This window comes from Motacilla alba, chromosome 4A (genome assembly GCF_015832195.1).
Source record: "Motacilla alba alba isolate MOTALB_02 chromosome 4A, Motacilla_alba_V1.0_pri, whole genome shotgun sequence".
NCBI classification, from domain to species: Eukaryota; Metazoa; Chordata; class Aves; order Passeriformes; family Motacillidae; genus Motacilla; species Motacilla alba.
In genome coordinates this window covers 11,564,950-11,582,528 of record NC_052045.1, presented here as the reverse complement: position 1 = coordinate 11,582,528, position 17,579 = coordinate 11,564,950, and the positions used below count along the sequence as shown (strand labels likewise).

The following is a 17,579-nucleotide window of genomic DNA, read 5'->3' as shown; positions in this document are numbered from 1 at the left end:
TGACATTTTGGTTTTAAAGATACAGTAAATAGGTCTCAGTATGTGAAACCCAAACACAAATAGATAATCTCATCACTTCAAGTACTGCACCCACCTGTAAAAACAACTGAAGTCAGAAATTACCAACAAAAGGCAGTGCCTTTTCAGATTCCTTACTGACATGAAGGATATGGCAAATAATTTTCTATAGAAGGAGGCTTTTATCCATAGATGGGAATGTGTATGATCTCCATAAATGTGGGTGACTACTGTGAAATATGTTGGATGAGACCTTTCTTTAAAATTAATTCTTCACCTGTTACTTAGAATAGTACATTGAAACAACTCCCTGGAAAGGTCAGCTTTGCTATAAGAATAGGGTTTTCCTCAACTAAGCCAGCCCTTTCCTTAGGGCCCCTTTGCATAGTGTGGAGTCTGTATTGGGAGGGAAAAGAGAATAGGGCTGCTCAACCACAGCAAAAAGATCCCTACCAGCAGTGCAAATAAACAGTGACAATTATCCAAATCATCCAGACTGGTGTGACAGTGTCACAGTAAGTGCTGCAAACCACCTTTGACTGATTCGATTTGAAGTGGACTGCTGGAGGGTTGTGATGTTTTTTGTGTGTGGGGGAGACAATTCTACACTGATTTTTCAAGCCCCTTTGGGTGCCTGAGCTCTCTTGCATCTGAAGGATGGTGAAAGCTCTCAGCTAAAGCAAAAAGGAAAGACACACTTCTTGGCTGAATCCAAAGACAGTCACTGGAATACAGATTAAAAGCCTTTGGAAATGCATTGCCCAATTCTCGTGGCCTGTGCATCTCCCTGAGCCCTCTGGTACTGGAGATAACCAAATACTGGAGAGTCAGTGACTCACAGCACTGGAAGAAGGACCTTGTTAGAGGTACCAGGTATTAATACAATCTGTATTGCATTGTTTTTTATCCCTGCATCCTCTTTTGGCTGTAACAGTAGAGATTCCTCAAATACATATATATATGTAGAAGTTTCTCCCCTCCTTTGTCCTTGCAGAGCTGTGCAGCAGCATGTCTTGGGGAGAGCAGGAGCTCTGAGCTTGCATTGCATGTCTGGAAGATAGAAACTTCTCCCCCTCATCCCCTTTTGCTAAAGAAACACACCAAGTTTCGGCTACTTTGGTTTCCTTCTGAGTTAATTTCCAACTTTTTAAAGCAGCATTGTGGTTACAGCCTGAGCGAATGTGAGGCAAGAGCTCAGCAGGCACTGAAGCTGCTGTTGGCAGAGCAGCCTCAGCCCCCATCCCGTGCTACAGCCAGGGCAGAGAGCCCCTTGTAGGGACAGCAGGTGTCTGCTGCTGACCAGTTCCTGTCACCTCAGCTGAGGCTGGCCTCAGGCAGTGCTCACCTGTCTGCTGCAAAGGGGTAGGGTTAATCTTTCTTTCCAAAGCTTGGGAGTTCCAGATACTTACCCTACATTTTAAATGTAGAACACCTAGTGCTCCCCTGAGCTAATTGCTGCCTCTGTGTCCCATTAGCAAGTGTCCTGCTTTTTTCCACTGGACTAACCTGGAAAGACAAAATTATTCCAGTCTCTTGTGCAGTTTTCAGCTTGTGCTTGTAGTAGAAGTAGCCATGGCAGCAGCAGCATTGTGTGTCCAGCAGTGCTGGGTTATCTGAAGCATAACTTTTCAGGGAAGGACCTGTTGAAAACACAATGCTGCTCGCAGCAGCACAGTCCTGAATCTGGCACAACAGCCCTCCCTCAGGGGTGTCCCAAGGATGGCACAGCAGCACAGTTCAGGCAGCAAGCTGACTACAAAAGTACTGCAGCTGGGTATCAAAGTATATAGAAAATACTTGCAGAACATCAGATTTTAGAACTTGAGCGTTTGTTGCTCGCAAAATCAGTATGAATTTTTTTTTCAAGTCGTAGAATTACTTTTTAAAATAGGTCCTTCCTGCACCCTCTGTTGGAAATGGTCACTGGAGAGGAATTGACTTACACAGCAGAGGACAAAATGCTGTGGACTTCAGAGCTTCTGCAGCACAGCACCTGTGTGTGACAGCTATTCAGGGTACAGAAGTGCTGCTGCACTGCCCTGTGCCCATTTCGGCTGAGATTGTCCTCAGACTGCAAAAGCGTTTAAGATGCTTAAATCCCACCCTAGAACTGAATATGATATTGAAGGAAGCTTCTTCCTCTTTGTAATAGGATTTCTGGTTTTAGGATTAAAACTATTCCTTTAGAAAAATGCACTATTTCACTCATCATTCTGGTTGTAATTTACAGTGCCCCACCTGCAGCAGCTTACAAGAACTGGGCCTGTGTATTGGGCAAGGAAGGGTGAGGACCCCTCTCCTGCCGAGCCTTCCCAGTCCTCCCTCCTCCAGGCAGGGCCAGACCTGGCAGTGCTGCTGTCACAGCTGCTGCCAAAGCCACACGGTGCCCTCGAGTGGCTGCAGCGTGTCCCCGACAGCTCAGAGCTGCCAGGTGCCTGCTGAGATGAACTAAAATAGCCCAAATCTATGTGATTAGTCATGAGAATAAAAACTTGTGAAAACATACCAAACATCAGGAGAAGAGCCTTAACTGGAGCTGAAGTGGTGTCCAGAGCTGCACCATGTTTAGGTGCTGTTGAAAACTATTTTAAGGATCCAATGGCCAAAGCACTGTTCTCCTTTTTTAATAATAAAGCTGCAAACACAAACTTTTACCTGTAGTTTAATGTTTATATAGTGATGGATAGCACCTAGAGGCCTCAACCATTTGAGCCCCCTCAATGTCTCTGCCCCAAGGAGCTTACAGTCTAAGCATCAAGAAGCAGAAGAGAGTAATAACCATGTTCTCTTTTATAGATCAGTAACTCTGATCCAACACAGGTCAAGTGATTTACCTGCTCTAAGGCACAGAAGGTGTGGTGAAAATTAACCCAACAGCTCTTGAATCTCTGCTGCAGATCTCAAATTAAAAGATGTTTCTTCATGTTTAGACCACTTTTCTCTTAGTAAGATGTCACCCCTTTGGAATTCTGTGCCTGAAGCTCATTAAGGTTCAGGACTCCTGTCCAGGTCAGGGCCAGAGCTGCAGGGACAGAACAGAAAACAGAGCTGTCACAAGCACAGCTGCTTTACATGCTTTACTTTTCTCTGGTCAGCTCACAGCTTTGGGCCCTGAAGCTGCCACAAGACCAGCAGGTCTGAGTGCTCTGTACCTTAGCCTGGAACAGGATCTCCTGTCTTGGTTTTACCTGCTGCAAGAGAAGCCCAACTCTTACAAAGAAGCACCCGTTATGCACTGGTTACCAAACACGGTCCACTCTATTCCATGTCCCCATCTGAACACTTCGTATTGGCAAACACAAGAGGGGTGCTGGTACAGAGGGCTAGGAGAGCCCTTTCCTTTGAGAGCTCCTTGGCCTCAGCATCCATTTTCCTGCTGTTTTAGGGCTAGGGATTGGCTGCTATGTTCATTTTAGACTTCTGCAGAGCCAGCAGCAAGATAAGGGCTTGTGTTAACATGAAGAGACTTACTATTTTATTTCAGCTTTGGTAACAAGTTCCTGACTTGGAGGTAGCAGCAGGTTCAGTTTATTACTACGTGCATCAGCAAACCAAACTAAACTGAGCTGAAAGATACACATTGCTGAATTCCCACTCTCTACCGACAGATATAACTGCAGCTAATGGAAAAAAGACAAAGCTATTATTATTATTTTGCACTTTAAACTAAAGAACTTCAGTTTCATACTTAGTTGAAAGCTTTAGAAATCAGCACCAAATCTCATTGTATATGACTGCCACCTGCTCAGTCACCAGTCCTATGTCTTTTGTCAAATGTGTAAAACAAGGAGATGTCGGATGCTCGGTGTTTACAGGGATAACTGGAAGTTAAGAACAGCCATTAGCAGATAAATTACTTAACAGTATTCAATAAACAAATGCACATCACCTGTATAGAGCAGTATGTTAATTCACAAGTTAGGTTGTATTGATAGTCGAGGTGGCAATATACAACGAAAATATGAAATATTGTCACTTGACAGAGTCCTGCATTGTCAGGGAGCTGTTTATACACGAGGGTAAATGAAACGCTCTGACCATAGAAGCTGAACAGTCATGCATACAAAAGTGAACACTTTTCAGCTATTGCACAAGTAGTGACACTCTTTAGACATACATAGGAGGATTCTTACAAACTGACATCAGAAAGACTGCATGCACCATCTTTCAAGGCCTTATGTGAACTATACATACACAGGAGTTGCTGTATACTGTGAATACATTGTGGATGTGTATCATTTCACATAAGATTAAAAGCTAAATTTGTAAATAGGAAGGTTTCCAACAGCTTATGCTTTATTTTATTCAGAAGGTTTCTTAGTGTGTATACTATTTTGGATAAACCATATGACACCACTTCAGAGCTGAAGTTTCATGTAAGCATCACCCTAAATGCTTTGGTAACTGGATATTCCCAAAGTCAGGTTTGGTTAAACCAAACTCATTACTAAAATGTGAACGTGACTTGTATTCTTAAAAGAAGGATATAGAATATGGCTAATAATTTCACATATTTTCACAAGACAAAAAACCCCTTTTCAAGTGGATTGGGTTTTCTAAGCACAAATAAAACCACTGCTAGTATGGTGTACAACATTTAAAACCCTGATCAAAATTACTTCAGAATAATTGTGCATTCCCCAAATATATCAGGTTGGCAACTGAGGAAGGAAATGAAAAATTAAATGAATAAATTGGCATAAGAGGGGCAAATTCTCTCTGTACCACAAGTTTCATAATAAAATACTGTCTTATCTTTTAATTTTAGACATAAGGATTTTTATATCAGTCTGGTTTGTTTCTAGATGACTGAAAGTTTAGATTAAAAAGGTGTTTACACAATATACACATTTCATTACTTACAAAGAGAAATAAGCTTAAAATTTCATATTAAAAATACAGTAGGGTTAGTAGCACCATGAAAAATGTTTTTCAAAACTGCAGTCTTGTTATTTTAAACATACTCAGTGCGTCGTGTTCTTCTCGATTCTCTTGGTTGATCAAAAAGGTGCCATTTTGGTACAGGGAGAGAAATGAAAAAATTCATCTTCTGATCCTTTGTGAACCTCGAGTGTTCTTTTCTGTTTCCAAGAGGTCAATTCTTTCATCTTAGTCCTGCTGTCAAATACATACTGAACAACCCTTAGTTTGGCACGTGAGTGAGGTACACTTGAATTTGCATGGTTAAAACAGTTTGGATTTGCTTTTTCTTTTCTTTCTGCACAGTAGCACCATTGTTGCAGCTGGAAGACAGTGCATCTTAGAAATTTTCAACTGTTTTATAAAATGTTCTCCAAGATGTTACGTCTTCTTCATGCAAACTTGACAACGACTAATCCGCGTCCTCAAGTCTCCAGCTTTCAGTGTCTCAGACTGAGGTTTGCTGGGTGACAGACACAAAGGAAAGGTTGCATTAGGTTTTTCTTTGTTTACAGTTCAACTTCTACTGAATTCACTGTTTCATATAAAACTTAAGTATGTGAGGAGGGAATGAATCCTGAATTTGAGAGTTTTTCTAAGAGGGATCATCCTGTCTGTTGCCAGCACCAGGTGACAGATGCTCAGTTGTGTCAGTGTCCCCAAGGTATGCTAAGCACCTGTTTCAGTCTAGCAGATGATGGAGCACAAACACAACCCGAGGGGAAGGTGAATTGTGTATATTTGAGACTGCATCTGGGGTCTGTTTCTGGCCTTTGGGTTGCTTAGTTGAAGAGTACTTTAAAACACATCAAAAGTACTGCTACAGTCAGAGCTGTATTTAAGTGGTAGCTTTACCACATAATTTATTTTTATTCTGAAAGGGTAACCAGATGGGAGATTAATGCAATTAGTGTAATATGTGTGTACACAAGTCAAGTGCTTAAAAGTTTCTTTAAAAAACAGAATGAAGAAGTTGTTTTAATGGGAGGGACAAAACAGTAGAAACAAATCTCAAGGGTGCGTGGCAGTTACTAATAGGAAGTTTTCACTGGTGAATTACCAACAATCAGCTACCCAGAAAACTGAAGAGTGATGAATTATCATGTCAATTACCCTGATTGTAGGTGTTAACAGAAAACCAACTTAGAGGCTGCCACTGCTCAGAGCATAGTGCCAGCCCTGTGTCACAAAGCTACACTTTTCAATGAGGTGGCAGTGGGAATATTAAAGAGTTTTTTATCAGCACACAAACAGGCCAGTAGCTATTTATTCTATGAAAGGAGATGATTCTTCAGTGAAGAAATTATTTGCTACTCAACTTGAAAGGGAAATAGTTGGAGGAGGTGAGAGACTCCAGCTGAAATGCTGACTGCAGAGAAGCTGAGGACACAATGGCCACTGCCTTCCTTGCAGCCAAAATACCATCCCAGTTTCCTTCTGCAAAGTGTGGAAGAAAGTGCTGGCCATGGAGGGTAGGAAACCTTCTTCATACAAGAAATTTAAAAACAAGTCATATGAACCTTTGTATGAAAAGGTTTAAATAGAGTTGATCTTGCCCTTCACTCCTATCCCTTGTGTATCTGTGAACCACCTTTCCAAATCTTTGAGTTTATTGAAAGGTTTGGCAAGAAAAAAAAAAATCAAACTTGTTCTTTTGGGCTCCAGATATAGTAAACACAGTAGGACTACTTTCAGAGGAGGTACTACAAGAAAATGTGAATGAGAGTTGACACAAAAAGAATCTGGCTCCTTGCAAAACAGAATGTGCCCTAGCAAGTTTTCACATAATATTAAAGGCTTACCAAGGAAACACTTGAAAAACTGGTTGTGAGGGGGAAAACAAGCTAAATTATTTCCCTATATCCTATAAACAAATATCTTTTGATCTTTGGAATAAATTCAGTTTCAAAAGCATTCATTCTGGAATAAAGCAATAGACAAGAAACAGGTTTTCTCACCTGAACATTTCTGACACCTCTACAGTTGCCAGCCAGAAACTGTATGAATTGGCATAATAATTACAGGTGCCCCGACCGTGGCACTCGATGAACGGCGCTGAGCGGAACTCTTCCAAACAGGATCCAGGCGATGCCAAGGCCTGTCCAGAGCCCTCTGCTCCAGCACTGGTGTGCTAGTGGAGGAAAGGAGGACACAAACAAGGATCTTAGGTGTTGAAAATTGAATAGCACGGCAGTCAGCTACTGAGAAGTCACTGTTCATTCTTGGCAGAGATAATGTGGTGCTGGACACCTCCATGAACGTCAGTGACGCTGGGATCTGGGTACTGTCAGTCCTGGCTACCTTGGTTAGTGGCTGAAGGCAAAATGACAACCCTTGCAGGTCTTATCAGTGTCCTAAAGCAGCTGACACAGGAGGCAGGCAGTAGCTGCTTCTGGAGTAGGAGGAGGCAGTTCTTACCATCATGAAAGAGTAACCAATCCAGAGGGAGTCCCAGCCTGGAGGACATGAAGGGATCTGGATGGTCTGGCTGTGGACAGCTATCACCATAGCAGGAGCTTCACACACTACACATCTGGACACAGGGGAAGTACCAGAGAAACACGTGACGTTAAAATATAGGAGTACATTTTATTAAGAATTCTTACACTGAAAAAGGGAACAAAACTCGCCTATTAACCTAGACTTTTATTTCTCATGTATTTTGTAACGGCAGTAAAAGTATTTTGGAGCTCAAATCTGTTTCTATTTTCACTACATTGGGTAAAATACTGAAGCAGTTCCTGAAACAAAAACTGGATGCTCAAAGTCCCCAAGTGAGTGCCTTAATCCTAAAGCCAATGGCTCCCCTGTTCTCTTTCCTGTCCACAGTGATCTCACACTGCTGAATACAGAGGTTGCTTGTTTGAGAAAAGCTGTACAGCCTCTAATCACTGCTGCAGGGAGACGAACCTCTGCAGACAGTAAATACTTTAAAACAAACTATTTTTCTAGTCTCTCCCAGAACAAAACATGACAGAGTCATCTCTTAATTCCCAAGCTGCATGTTGGAAACACCCGGGTAAGATGTACTATTTCTCCAGATACCAAACCAGACCTGCTGGCCTGCTTTGCCTCACCGGCTAATGAACGGCTGAATGCTCTGCCCAGTCAGTGGCTCCATGCTCATCGGCATCGACTCGGGGGTTGACAGCCAGTAGGAATAGTCATTCCTTGATGCAAAGTTACAAACATTGTTGATGTTGCAGAACATGAAGGGCATGGTGCTGAAACGTCGAAGACAGCTCCCAGCAGTACCTACAGAGTAAGACACATAAGACAGCAAGGTTTTCACTTCATTGCTTTTTATAGCAATTCTTTGAGAGCAGTACTTGTGGATCCTTCCTCTCCCTCCTGTGAGTGCACAGCAAGTGCTATCAGATTGTCACATGGGGGAAAACTTCACTGCTCCATTTTGGTTTACATTTCTTCATCCTGAATGACAGTGTGCATCCTCTGGAGATAGCAGATCTTAGCATGCAATCCCCATCCTCATCCAGAAATCTCCAAGAGCGCTATGTCATCAGAGAACCCGAGCATTGGAAGAAGCAGCGACAACACATTTCCCCTTAAAGAGAGAGCACACAGAATATCTCACCCAAATCCTGGCCATGTGCTCTCTCATTTCCTTGCACATATAGAAGAGAGAATCCATCATATATTCTTGATGTTCCCTGTGGACATAGTGGTGTATCCCTGGTCTGGCTGTGCCGAGTTATAAGGAATCCGTGAGCAACAGAAGCTGTTCCAGGAGGGCCAGGTGGGCCTTGTATTCCATCAGGCCCAGGAGGTCCTTGTATTCCTCGTGAGCCTGTTCACAGGAGAGAAACACAACACAGTGTTGATTAACACCATTGCTTGCTCTTTAAGGACCAACACAGCTCTGGAAGGTTGTTGGTCTCGTGACTGAGTGTCTGTGTGTCAGAGCACCTGGTATTTGCTAACACTGTGTTCCTGGATTTTGTTTTCATTTAAGCTTGCTTGAATCAGGGAGATTTCATAGGTGGTTGTAACAGTGGAACTTCTGTGTTGTAGGGGTATTGTGAAGTTAAATACTCTCAGGGCTGTCAGGCATTATGATAACTGCAGAGGACATGGCAGCCACTGGAATGACTTCAGTCATCTTCCCACTTCCAAAACATATCTGTGTGTGCAGCTTAAGATAATGTTGAAATATCTTGCTCAAGATCACAAAATAAATGGCAGAGCCAGAAACAGGGGCAAGTCTTACTCCAGGCCATGCTGTGGTAACACCTGAGCCAAAGCCCATCAAAATGAAAAGCTGCTGCCAGTTTTGGAATAGGTTACTAAAAGTGGAAATAAGCTAGAACAGCCTTGAATGTGAGCAAAAAGGAGTCAAATAACTGAGAAATGTATCAGAAAAGGCTGTTCTTGAACAGCAATATCAGGAAATATAACTACAAATATTTAGTAGTTTATAACTATTGTGTTATTCTGCACTCATTATTTACACTTTTAAACTAAAATAATGCTAACAGATTTCATAGAGCTGCTTAGAGAAGAAGGAAAAAAGAGGTCTTGTGGATTTTTGTATTCTTTTTTGCTGCTTTAAGTCTAATACATTTTCTCACAAGTTGCAATAGAGAGGTACTTAATATCTATCACCTTTAGAAAACTGTCCCAGTGCCTAGTCTGATTTCTCAAATCCTAGTTCAGTAGTTCTAAGCAATGTCTAAATGATAGTCCAGTCCAATCTCTGACTTGGGTGAAACTCTTTTATGAAGTCTGTTTTGCCCCATTGATAATTTCCATGCAAAATAAGCATTCTTTTACTAATCTCTCTCTTCAGTTTCTTACAATCTTCATTATCTCCTCTGCATCATCTGCAAAGGGGATGTCATTAAGCTTGAGTTAAAGCACTTTGACAATGTAACTCAGCAATGACCAGCAATGGGTTGGTGCTGAGAATATTCCAAATCAAAGTAGGTTCAGGTGTTTGTAATATTTTTGCATTAAGAAAATCCTAAAATTATGATTTTATCATTATTCCCATGAAGCAAAGCTCTTACTTCCCAGTATTAGCCTCCATTTAGCTCTTACTTCCCCATATTAGCCTCCATTCAGAAATGGGAGTCTCTTTTTCCAGTGAGTCCTCATAGCATCAACACCCTACCTGGTTGGCCTGGAAGGCCTCTCTCTCCTTTTCGTCCTGCTGGACCATCAAAACCAGGAAGTCCATCTCTCCCTGGGTCACCAGGAAGACCAATTGGACCTAGAACACACAAAGCATAACTGAAATAAAAGCTCTTGAAATCTCACCACAGAAATTTTCAAGTTGTCAGTGACTCATCTGTTGCTTCTTTCTGACACATGGGATAAGAACAGCCCATTAAACCAGACATGTATGGTGGAATCCTGTGTTTATCTGTTATCCTGCATTTCTCTCTTGCCCCTTGCTGAGCTCAGTAACTCATCTCTGCAGCCTGTGCCATGTCACTGGCACTGCCACCTGCACTCAGATACATTTCTGGTCATGTCCTCTGCAGCTGCCCTGGATCATACCTGGCAATCCCTGTGGCCCTGGCAATCCAGGTGGCCCTTTGGACCCAGGCTGTCCTGGAGGACCTGGGGAACCAGGATCACCTTTGACAACAATGCTTCGTCCAATGGTACCTGGTAAACCTGGTGGACCTGAGAGAAGGAAGATTGGTAGTAAATAAACCAAGGTGGAATACAGCATTAGAAACAGTTTCTTTATTTCAAAATCAGAAGCCAAGAGCTCCATCACTGCAAGAAAGAGTAAGTGTCTATACAGGACAAAAAAGTACTCTTGGTGACCCCCCTCAGAGGGGTTAATCCATATAGACTAGATACAGAGTATAAAACATATTAGAATTACTTGTAGGAGCTAAGAAGTGCAGGTTGGAATTATGCTGAAGATCTTGCTCACTTCACTTTGACTGCTGGCTGAGACCAATTCATCTATGTAACAAATTCTACTGACAGGGAGCAAAAGTGACAGTGCCACTACCCAGGACTCCTACCTGGTGGGCCCGGCAGTCCCTGGCTGCCCGTGAGGCCAGCGGGTCCTGCAGGTCCAGTGGGACCCTTCATACCTGAAACATCAAATTCACACAGTTACCCAGTGAAAGAACATGCTGTTCTACAAAGTCTGCTGCAGGAATGGCCTAAACAGGCTGTTACTGTGTCTGGAGGTTTTGCTCAAAATGCTGGTTAAATACCTGGGAATAGCCAGTGAAATACCTGGGAATCCTGGAACGCCTGGAACCCCGGGATCACCCTTCATTCCATTCAGACCTGGACGGCCAGGATCCCCCTGAAGAGAAGAGCCTCATGTTATTCCCTCATCTCAGCAGCTCCAGAGAGCCAGAATGGAACAGGTGGCTGGGGACTACAAAGCACACTGGGGGCTCTGGAGGGCTGAGGCCACGGGGGGCTGGCAGTGAGAGTGGGAACACGAGGCTGCATGGACAGCTCCAGCTCCCAGGGGAATACAGCAGGGACATCCTGCCTAGATACTGGGGGATAGCTGAGGAAAAGATCCTCTTCCTTGCTACAAGACAGGGTGTTAGCTACCACATTTTGGCTTTTTTGATGTTAAACTGCATGTTCCACCCAAATACATTCCATTTTTATTGGGTTTAAAAATTAACTAGGGGAAAACTCCATTTCTTGTCCTACCTGGCGTCCAGGTGGTCCTTGATCTCCCTTTGGACCAGTCAGGCCAGGTGGACCAGGTGGACCTGGGTTCCCTTTTTCCCCTTTAAGTCCTCCACTGCCTGGTGGCCCTCGTGGACCTTCTGGGCCTGGTGGACCTTAACATTGCAGAACAAATATGCACACATCAGTATATATCATTCATTTCCCCAGGTTTGTGCCTTCAGTGTTAAAAAAAGAAAAAAAAATTGGCTTAACTTCCCAGCTCTATTTCAGTGCTAAATTCAGAGAACTAAAAGGAAAACAAGTAAGAGGAATTATTTGCACTACCCAAATCAGGAACCAAGGCCCCTTATCTAGCTGATGAAGCAGGTCTTTCCAGAAGGCAGTGCAGCTCACCTGCATTAGCAGCTGACTGGTGACCAGTGCCTTTACTAGGAGCCAAGAAACCCAAAATTAGATGGTACAAATATCCTCTCTGCTGACCTGCATTACATTCACTATGTCTTAAGTGCTTCTTAACAGCCTGAACTCCTTTTGTAAGCTAGTCTCAGCACTAGCACAGTACAGTGTAAACACTGCAGTGCTGCTTTCTTGCTAGAATTTGACATATCTATTAAGGAGCACACGTGTGCTGTCTCCTGACTGCTGGGCAGCAGGGAGCTTGTCATTCTGCCTTGCCTACATAACCTGAGTTGCAGAAACTTCCTTATGTTGAATGACTCTCCCTGCAACTGATTTCTTTAACGTTCAGTGTGTAATGTTTTTATGTGTGTAGTGTTTAATGTTTTTAATGTTCAGACTTAGAGTGTGTAAATCTAATAGAGAAACCGGGCTGGTCTTTAAATATTTTGCCTTTGTTCCAGCCAAATTAATCCAAAACAAAGCAGTGGGTATAAAAGAAACTTTGATATCTGGAGAACTCAAAGATGAGACCTCCACCTTTGTCCCACCATCCAAATGGAAAGTAACCAGTATTAATTTGTGGCAAAGTAAACCATATGCAAGTGCAGCAACAGCTAATAACATTTTACAAGTTAGAGCTCATAATTGGACTAACAAAAGGATTTTTTGCAGGACAGTGCTGTGACATTCTCTCCTGTAGTACAAATCTAACAACATTTATCAGTGTGCTGGATTTTCAGTCCTCCTGCAACTTTGAATCTCCTTTGACATCCTCATAGTCTACACCCAATGGATAAATTTGATGATTTGTGTTTCTGCATGCAAATTTGAGTATAGAATTCTTTCCCTTTTGAAATCAACAGCAGTTTTGTACCACATTTCACACATATCCGTAGCAGTTTCAGCTACAGAAAATATCCCCATCATGCACGGATTTTTTGTGTTCATTTTGCTCTTTCATACTGGTCTGGTACTGTTCACATGCAAAATAATACCAGGTTACCATCTGGGGCATGCTAATCAAACACACACGGTCTGCAGAGTAACCACAGCCCTTAAAAAGACAATCACAGAATTACAGGAAAACATCTGTTTCTCTTACATCAAGTGCAATGCAGTAAAACAAATTGCCCGAGTTAAGAGTCTAACCTGGAGGCCCTGGAAGGATCAGAGTTCACCAAAGCCCAATGATCGATGTTAGAAGGGTCAGACATCACACAGTACAAAACAAGATTACTAGTTAGAAATAGTACAGGTGACAGCATATACACCACACAACAACCCATTTCACCAGCATATTTTGTATTTACAGTATAATCCACATGCATGCATAAAACCACACATGAATACACAAACAGGTATTTTCAGATACTAGTTATTCTGGTGACTAGGCTCTACTGAAACTAATTTGACACTTCATTTAACAGCATACTTAAAGCTTTACAAGAGAATGTATTATTGCTTTAACATTACAGCTAAGGTCTATAAATGGTTAGTCCTGCTCACAACAGGGTTTGGACTATGCAACCATTCCACTGACAATACCCAGCCTCACAGGGCCCGGAGCTTGGCAAATAGGTAAATTGTGAATTACAGCTTACTCTTGTGCAAAATTCTGCTTTGGGCAGGGGGAAGTGTGACTAACAGGACTTATCACCACTAATCAGGTATGAGCCTCAACTATCTGTGAATACAATTCCAGGACTGAAAAGTAGGCTTATGCCCTCTTTGAAACTGCAAGCAGGATTGACATGGATCAACAGGGCTGTAAATGCTGTAAGCAAAAACACAGCAGAACTTGCAAATTTAGAGATTGTTGTCTTTACTGTTGGCATTATTTTGTCTTGATAAAAATATTTCAAGTGCTAATTTACCTGCTCAAGGTTATATGAAGAATGGCATGTGATAACATCCTTAAAAATAATTTCAATGTGCTCTCTCAAAAGATAAGCTGGTTGTCCCTGCAATGCTCCTATGTTTATATATTTTAGCTCCTGTGCCACTTGCATATTTCATGTCAGTGAAATGATTTAAATAGATCAACATATCACCATGCAATTTGCAGCTAAAAACTACAATAAATACACAGCAAGTTTACCTCATAGCACTGTTTCTTACATATTTGGTAAATTATTTTAAACACTAACTGTAATACAGTTGTTAAAAATAATGACATGGACATTTCATTGTTACTGTTAAGTACTTAAAAACTATATTTTGCTGATAGGTAAGTTTTGCTATGATTTATAAATCAGTCCTACACATGTTCATCACTGAATTCTGGCTGATGACAGTCACAGGGTGGAACAAAACTCGATGCAATTGCTCAGTTCCTCTCAGCACCCCATGATGGCAGCTCTCTTTGAAAGTGTGGTTACTGCTTGAGTGACCACAGTTAAATTAAAAGGTAAAGCCACATTTCCTTTTTTTGACATGGCTGCATAAAGATAGGATTCAAACATCAGGGGCTACCAGATTTGCTACCTTGTGGTGCTTAGGAGAGCAGGGTGAAAACAAAAATGTATTCCTTTATTAAATTTTCATGACAGTTCTTTGCTGCCCGAAAGTCATCATAGCAAAACCTAAAGACATCATTATTATTAAATAGATATACCAAGTCATTTTCAGTCTGGACACAGATGTTAAAATCTTCCCAAGTGCCAGTTTGTGCTCCATGCTGATACACTAAGGTTACAATAAATGTCTCACCAATGTTCTCACCAATTCTGTGCCACTGCCCTAGTGCCAGGGAGAACATGGCTGTGAGCTTTATTTTCATTAAATACTTGTGGAAGGAAGAACTTTCCTCATTTCCTCTAAATGGGCTACTAAGTGAAAAAATGGAAATAAGGATTTCTCTACACTGAAAACTTAAAAGGCTCTACGTTGGGAATCTAAAGCATCACTGTTAGTCTATATAAATTTTCCTACCAATACTGTTGGTATAAAAGAAACATTGAATTTATTTAAGTCACTTGAGAGTGTCCAAAATCAACAGTAGCAGGTGCTACAAAAATGACTACTGTCACTTGCCCAAGCTGCAACACACAATTATGCAGCAAGTCATGGGAGGACAGTGCAATGTGCTTTTTTAAAAAAGCTGAAAATCAGAATATATTGTTTCCAAGTGCACTGAGAAAAAAAAATGCTGAAAACAAGTTTCACAGCTGGGGACACTTTATAAAAGCCCTGCAAATCTAGACTCACATGGTCTTCCACCATGGGCAGAGCAACTGTGTCCTTCCAATGTCAGTCCCACAACAACATGGAAGAGATGGCTGAAAGCCAACTCTGAGCATTTTCTTCCCACCACAAATTAAAAGGTATGTCTGAAACATGACTCTGCATATCTACATTTAGACACTACAAAAGTAATACATTCATTTTCATGCAAAGTTATTATTTTGGAGTTATGGGGCTAACCTGAGGGACCTGGGAGTAGGGGGTCAGAATTCACCAAGGTCATCATTAGAACAAGGGGAAAAACATCAACATTGTTAGAAATATCAACAAACTAACATATTCAACTAAACCTTTCTTTTTAGATTTAGCTCAATATTCTTTTACATACAGTGTGCAAAACACCAAACTATTATTATTCATAGCAAGGAAAATAGACATGTGGAGTAACAGCAATGTTCTGTTGCCCTGGAAATTTATTAATTCATTATAAAATTAAGCCAATCTATGCCAACACCATCTATCAATGTTCATTTTAGGGGTAACTCAACTGGAGTCAGAGAGCTACATCATGTTTGACTTCATCTTTTTTACTAATCTTAGAATATACCCAGAAGTCAACAACAAACAGTACAAGCAAACAGCTTCTGGTTTTATTTCTGTCCCTAGAAGGGGTAATTTGACAGCCACACAGCTGCTTTTATGAGTAACTGCCTTATGTTGAAATGTTACAAAATCAGCATTCCAACAATAGACTCTGTTATCATCAGAAACAAAAGGCTGGAGTGCTGATTGTACCAGACCTGCAATAATAGTTTGGTTTATCCACATTAGTTCACACATAACTGAGCAAAACAAATGCTTCACTTTATACATTGCATGCAACAAAAATGGAAATAAGAGAAAGAAAGAGAAAGAGAGAGAACATGGCTGAGCCCCTGCTCATAGACCTGCACAAAATGAGTGCCACCATTGCTCCACCTTCCCAGCTGATCAGAATCAGTAAACACTTGATTTAGGCAGGGAAGTGTGAACAGATGAGCAGCTCCATAAAGCCCTAATGCCACAGCAGAGCAGAGATCTCAGCTGGTACTTCTACTGCACCTCAGAGGTTGCTTAGCCTGGTGTACTTTTAAAGACTTCTTTAAAGTTTGGAGATATCCTCTGTATAAGAAACTCTTAAAAATGAAAGCCTGTACTGTTATGGACCAATCACTGTCCTGGGCCAAAACTTTAATTGCTGCACCACCCTACATATAGAAGAATTAACAGGAAGTCCAAAGCTAACGGGAGCTACAAACATGCTGCAGGGATGCTCCACAGTCTGGTTAGAGCCCTTGGGGCACAGCAGGGAGCCAGTTCCTCCAGGAAAAAGGGGGAAGGCATGCACTCCTTATTCTACTACCCAAATAGGAGACCAGGGAGACATTGTGACTGGCTGGGGATATTAACCCATAGGGTGGCTGTTTGTTCCACATCAGTCACACACAAAGCAGGTTTAGGATGAAACACAATGGAAGTATGTTTACTGGCACTAAAAGAAAAGCTCATTATACTGGCAAACAGCACCTAATGTTCTAAGGTGTTATAGATTAAAACCAATGTTTATAATGACTCATTTTTTTAAATACACAGGGTATATGAGTTCATAGCCTACTCTGCAGAAGAAAAAGCTCATATTGCCATTGATAATAACATATGATTCAATTCCAGCTCTAGGGAAAATATTTTGATAAAATTCCATTTAAAGAAACATTATTCAGTGTGACTGCCTCCTCTTGTATCAGAAGCAAGCCTGAGAAATGGGAACCTTTAAATCTTTTCAAGTGTATACTGCAAAGCTAAAATCTCCCTTGATACCCAAAAATCAACAATATCTGTGTTGCAGCTATTTTACAAATGTACTATCTCAAAACTAACTTTCCTCAGAAAAGTCTTTTATTTAAAGGATAACTTGAGGGCAATAAACAAAAATATTACTTCACCATTAATCTGTCAAGGAAAAAAATCCCTGTCATCAACCAACGGCTTGGTTTGAAAGCAGCCTCCTTCAGGGAGAATATGAAGCCTGTTATGTGAGATGAATCTTAGATGTAGCAAAGTACTTCTGGGTTAAAGATCCAGAAATAAGCTTGAGCTGGAGCTGTGGCAGGTTCATTTAAATTAGATTTTTTCAAGAGCAGTATCTAAATGCAAATACACATTCTATAACACAGAATAGAAATCAATTCCTAACACAGGCCAGGCAGTCGCTCAGCAATGTTAACTCAGTGTAGTGTTTTCTCATTCCCAGAATTAGTTGGTGCAGGAGTAAGATGCAAACATGGAATGGAAAGATGAACACGGCACGATGGAGCGCGGAGTCCACGGGACACGATGGAGCAATGACTTGTGTTACATGGCCCGGAGATGAGGAGCAG

At 41.5% G+C, this 17,579-nt stretch overlaps 1 protein-coding gene across 6 annotated transcripts in view; it reads right to left on the bottom strand.

The window, feature by feature from the left end:
• Positions 1-2,664: 2,664 nt before the first annotated feature.
• Positions 2,665-17,579, bottom strand: part of COL4A5 (collagen type IV alpha 5 chain) — a 75,321-nt gene continuing 60,406 nt past the window's right edge. For 2 of the 6 annotated variants that reach the window (XM_038164648.1, XM_038164649.1), the window contains 12 exons: positions 15,403-15,411; positions 13,129-13,137; positions 11,599-11,732; positions 11,161-11,233; positions 10,941-11,012; positions 10,459-10,587; positions 10,070-10,168; positions 8,534-8,746; positions 8,016-8,193; positions 7,357-7,471; positions 6,897-7,069; positions 2,665-5,401 (listed from right to left, as the gene is read on the bottom strand). In XM_038164648.1, coding sequence (XP_038020576.1) covers positions 5,320-5,401; positions 6,897-7,069; positions 7,357-7,471; positions 8,016-8,193; positions 8,534-8,746; positions 10,070-10,168; positions 10,459-10,587; positions 10,941-11,012; positions 11,161-11,233; positions 11,599-11,732; positions 13,129-13,137; positions 15,403-15,411 — 1,286 coding nt within the window. In that variant the 3' untranslated portion in view covers positions 2,665-5,319. The other 4 variants (XM_038164651.1, XM_038164652.1, XM_038164650.1 and 1 more) reach the window with 3 other exon arrangements.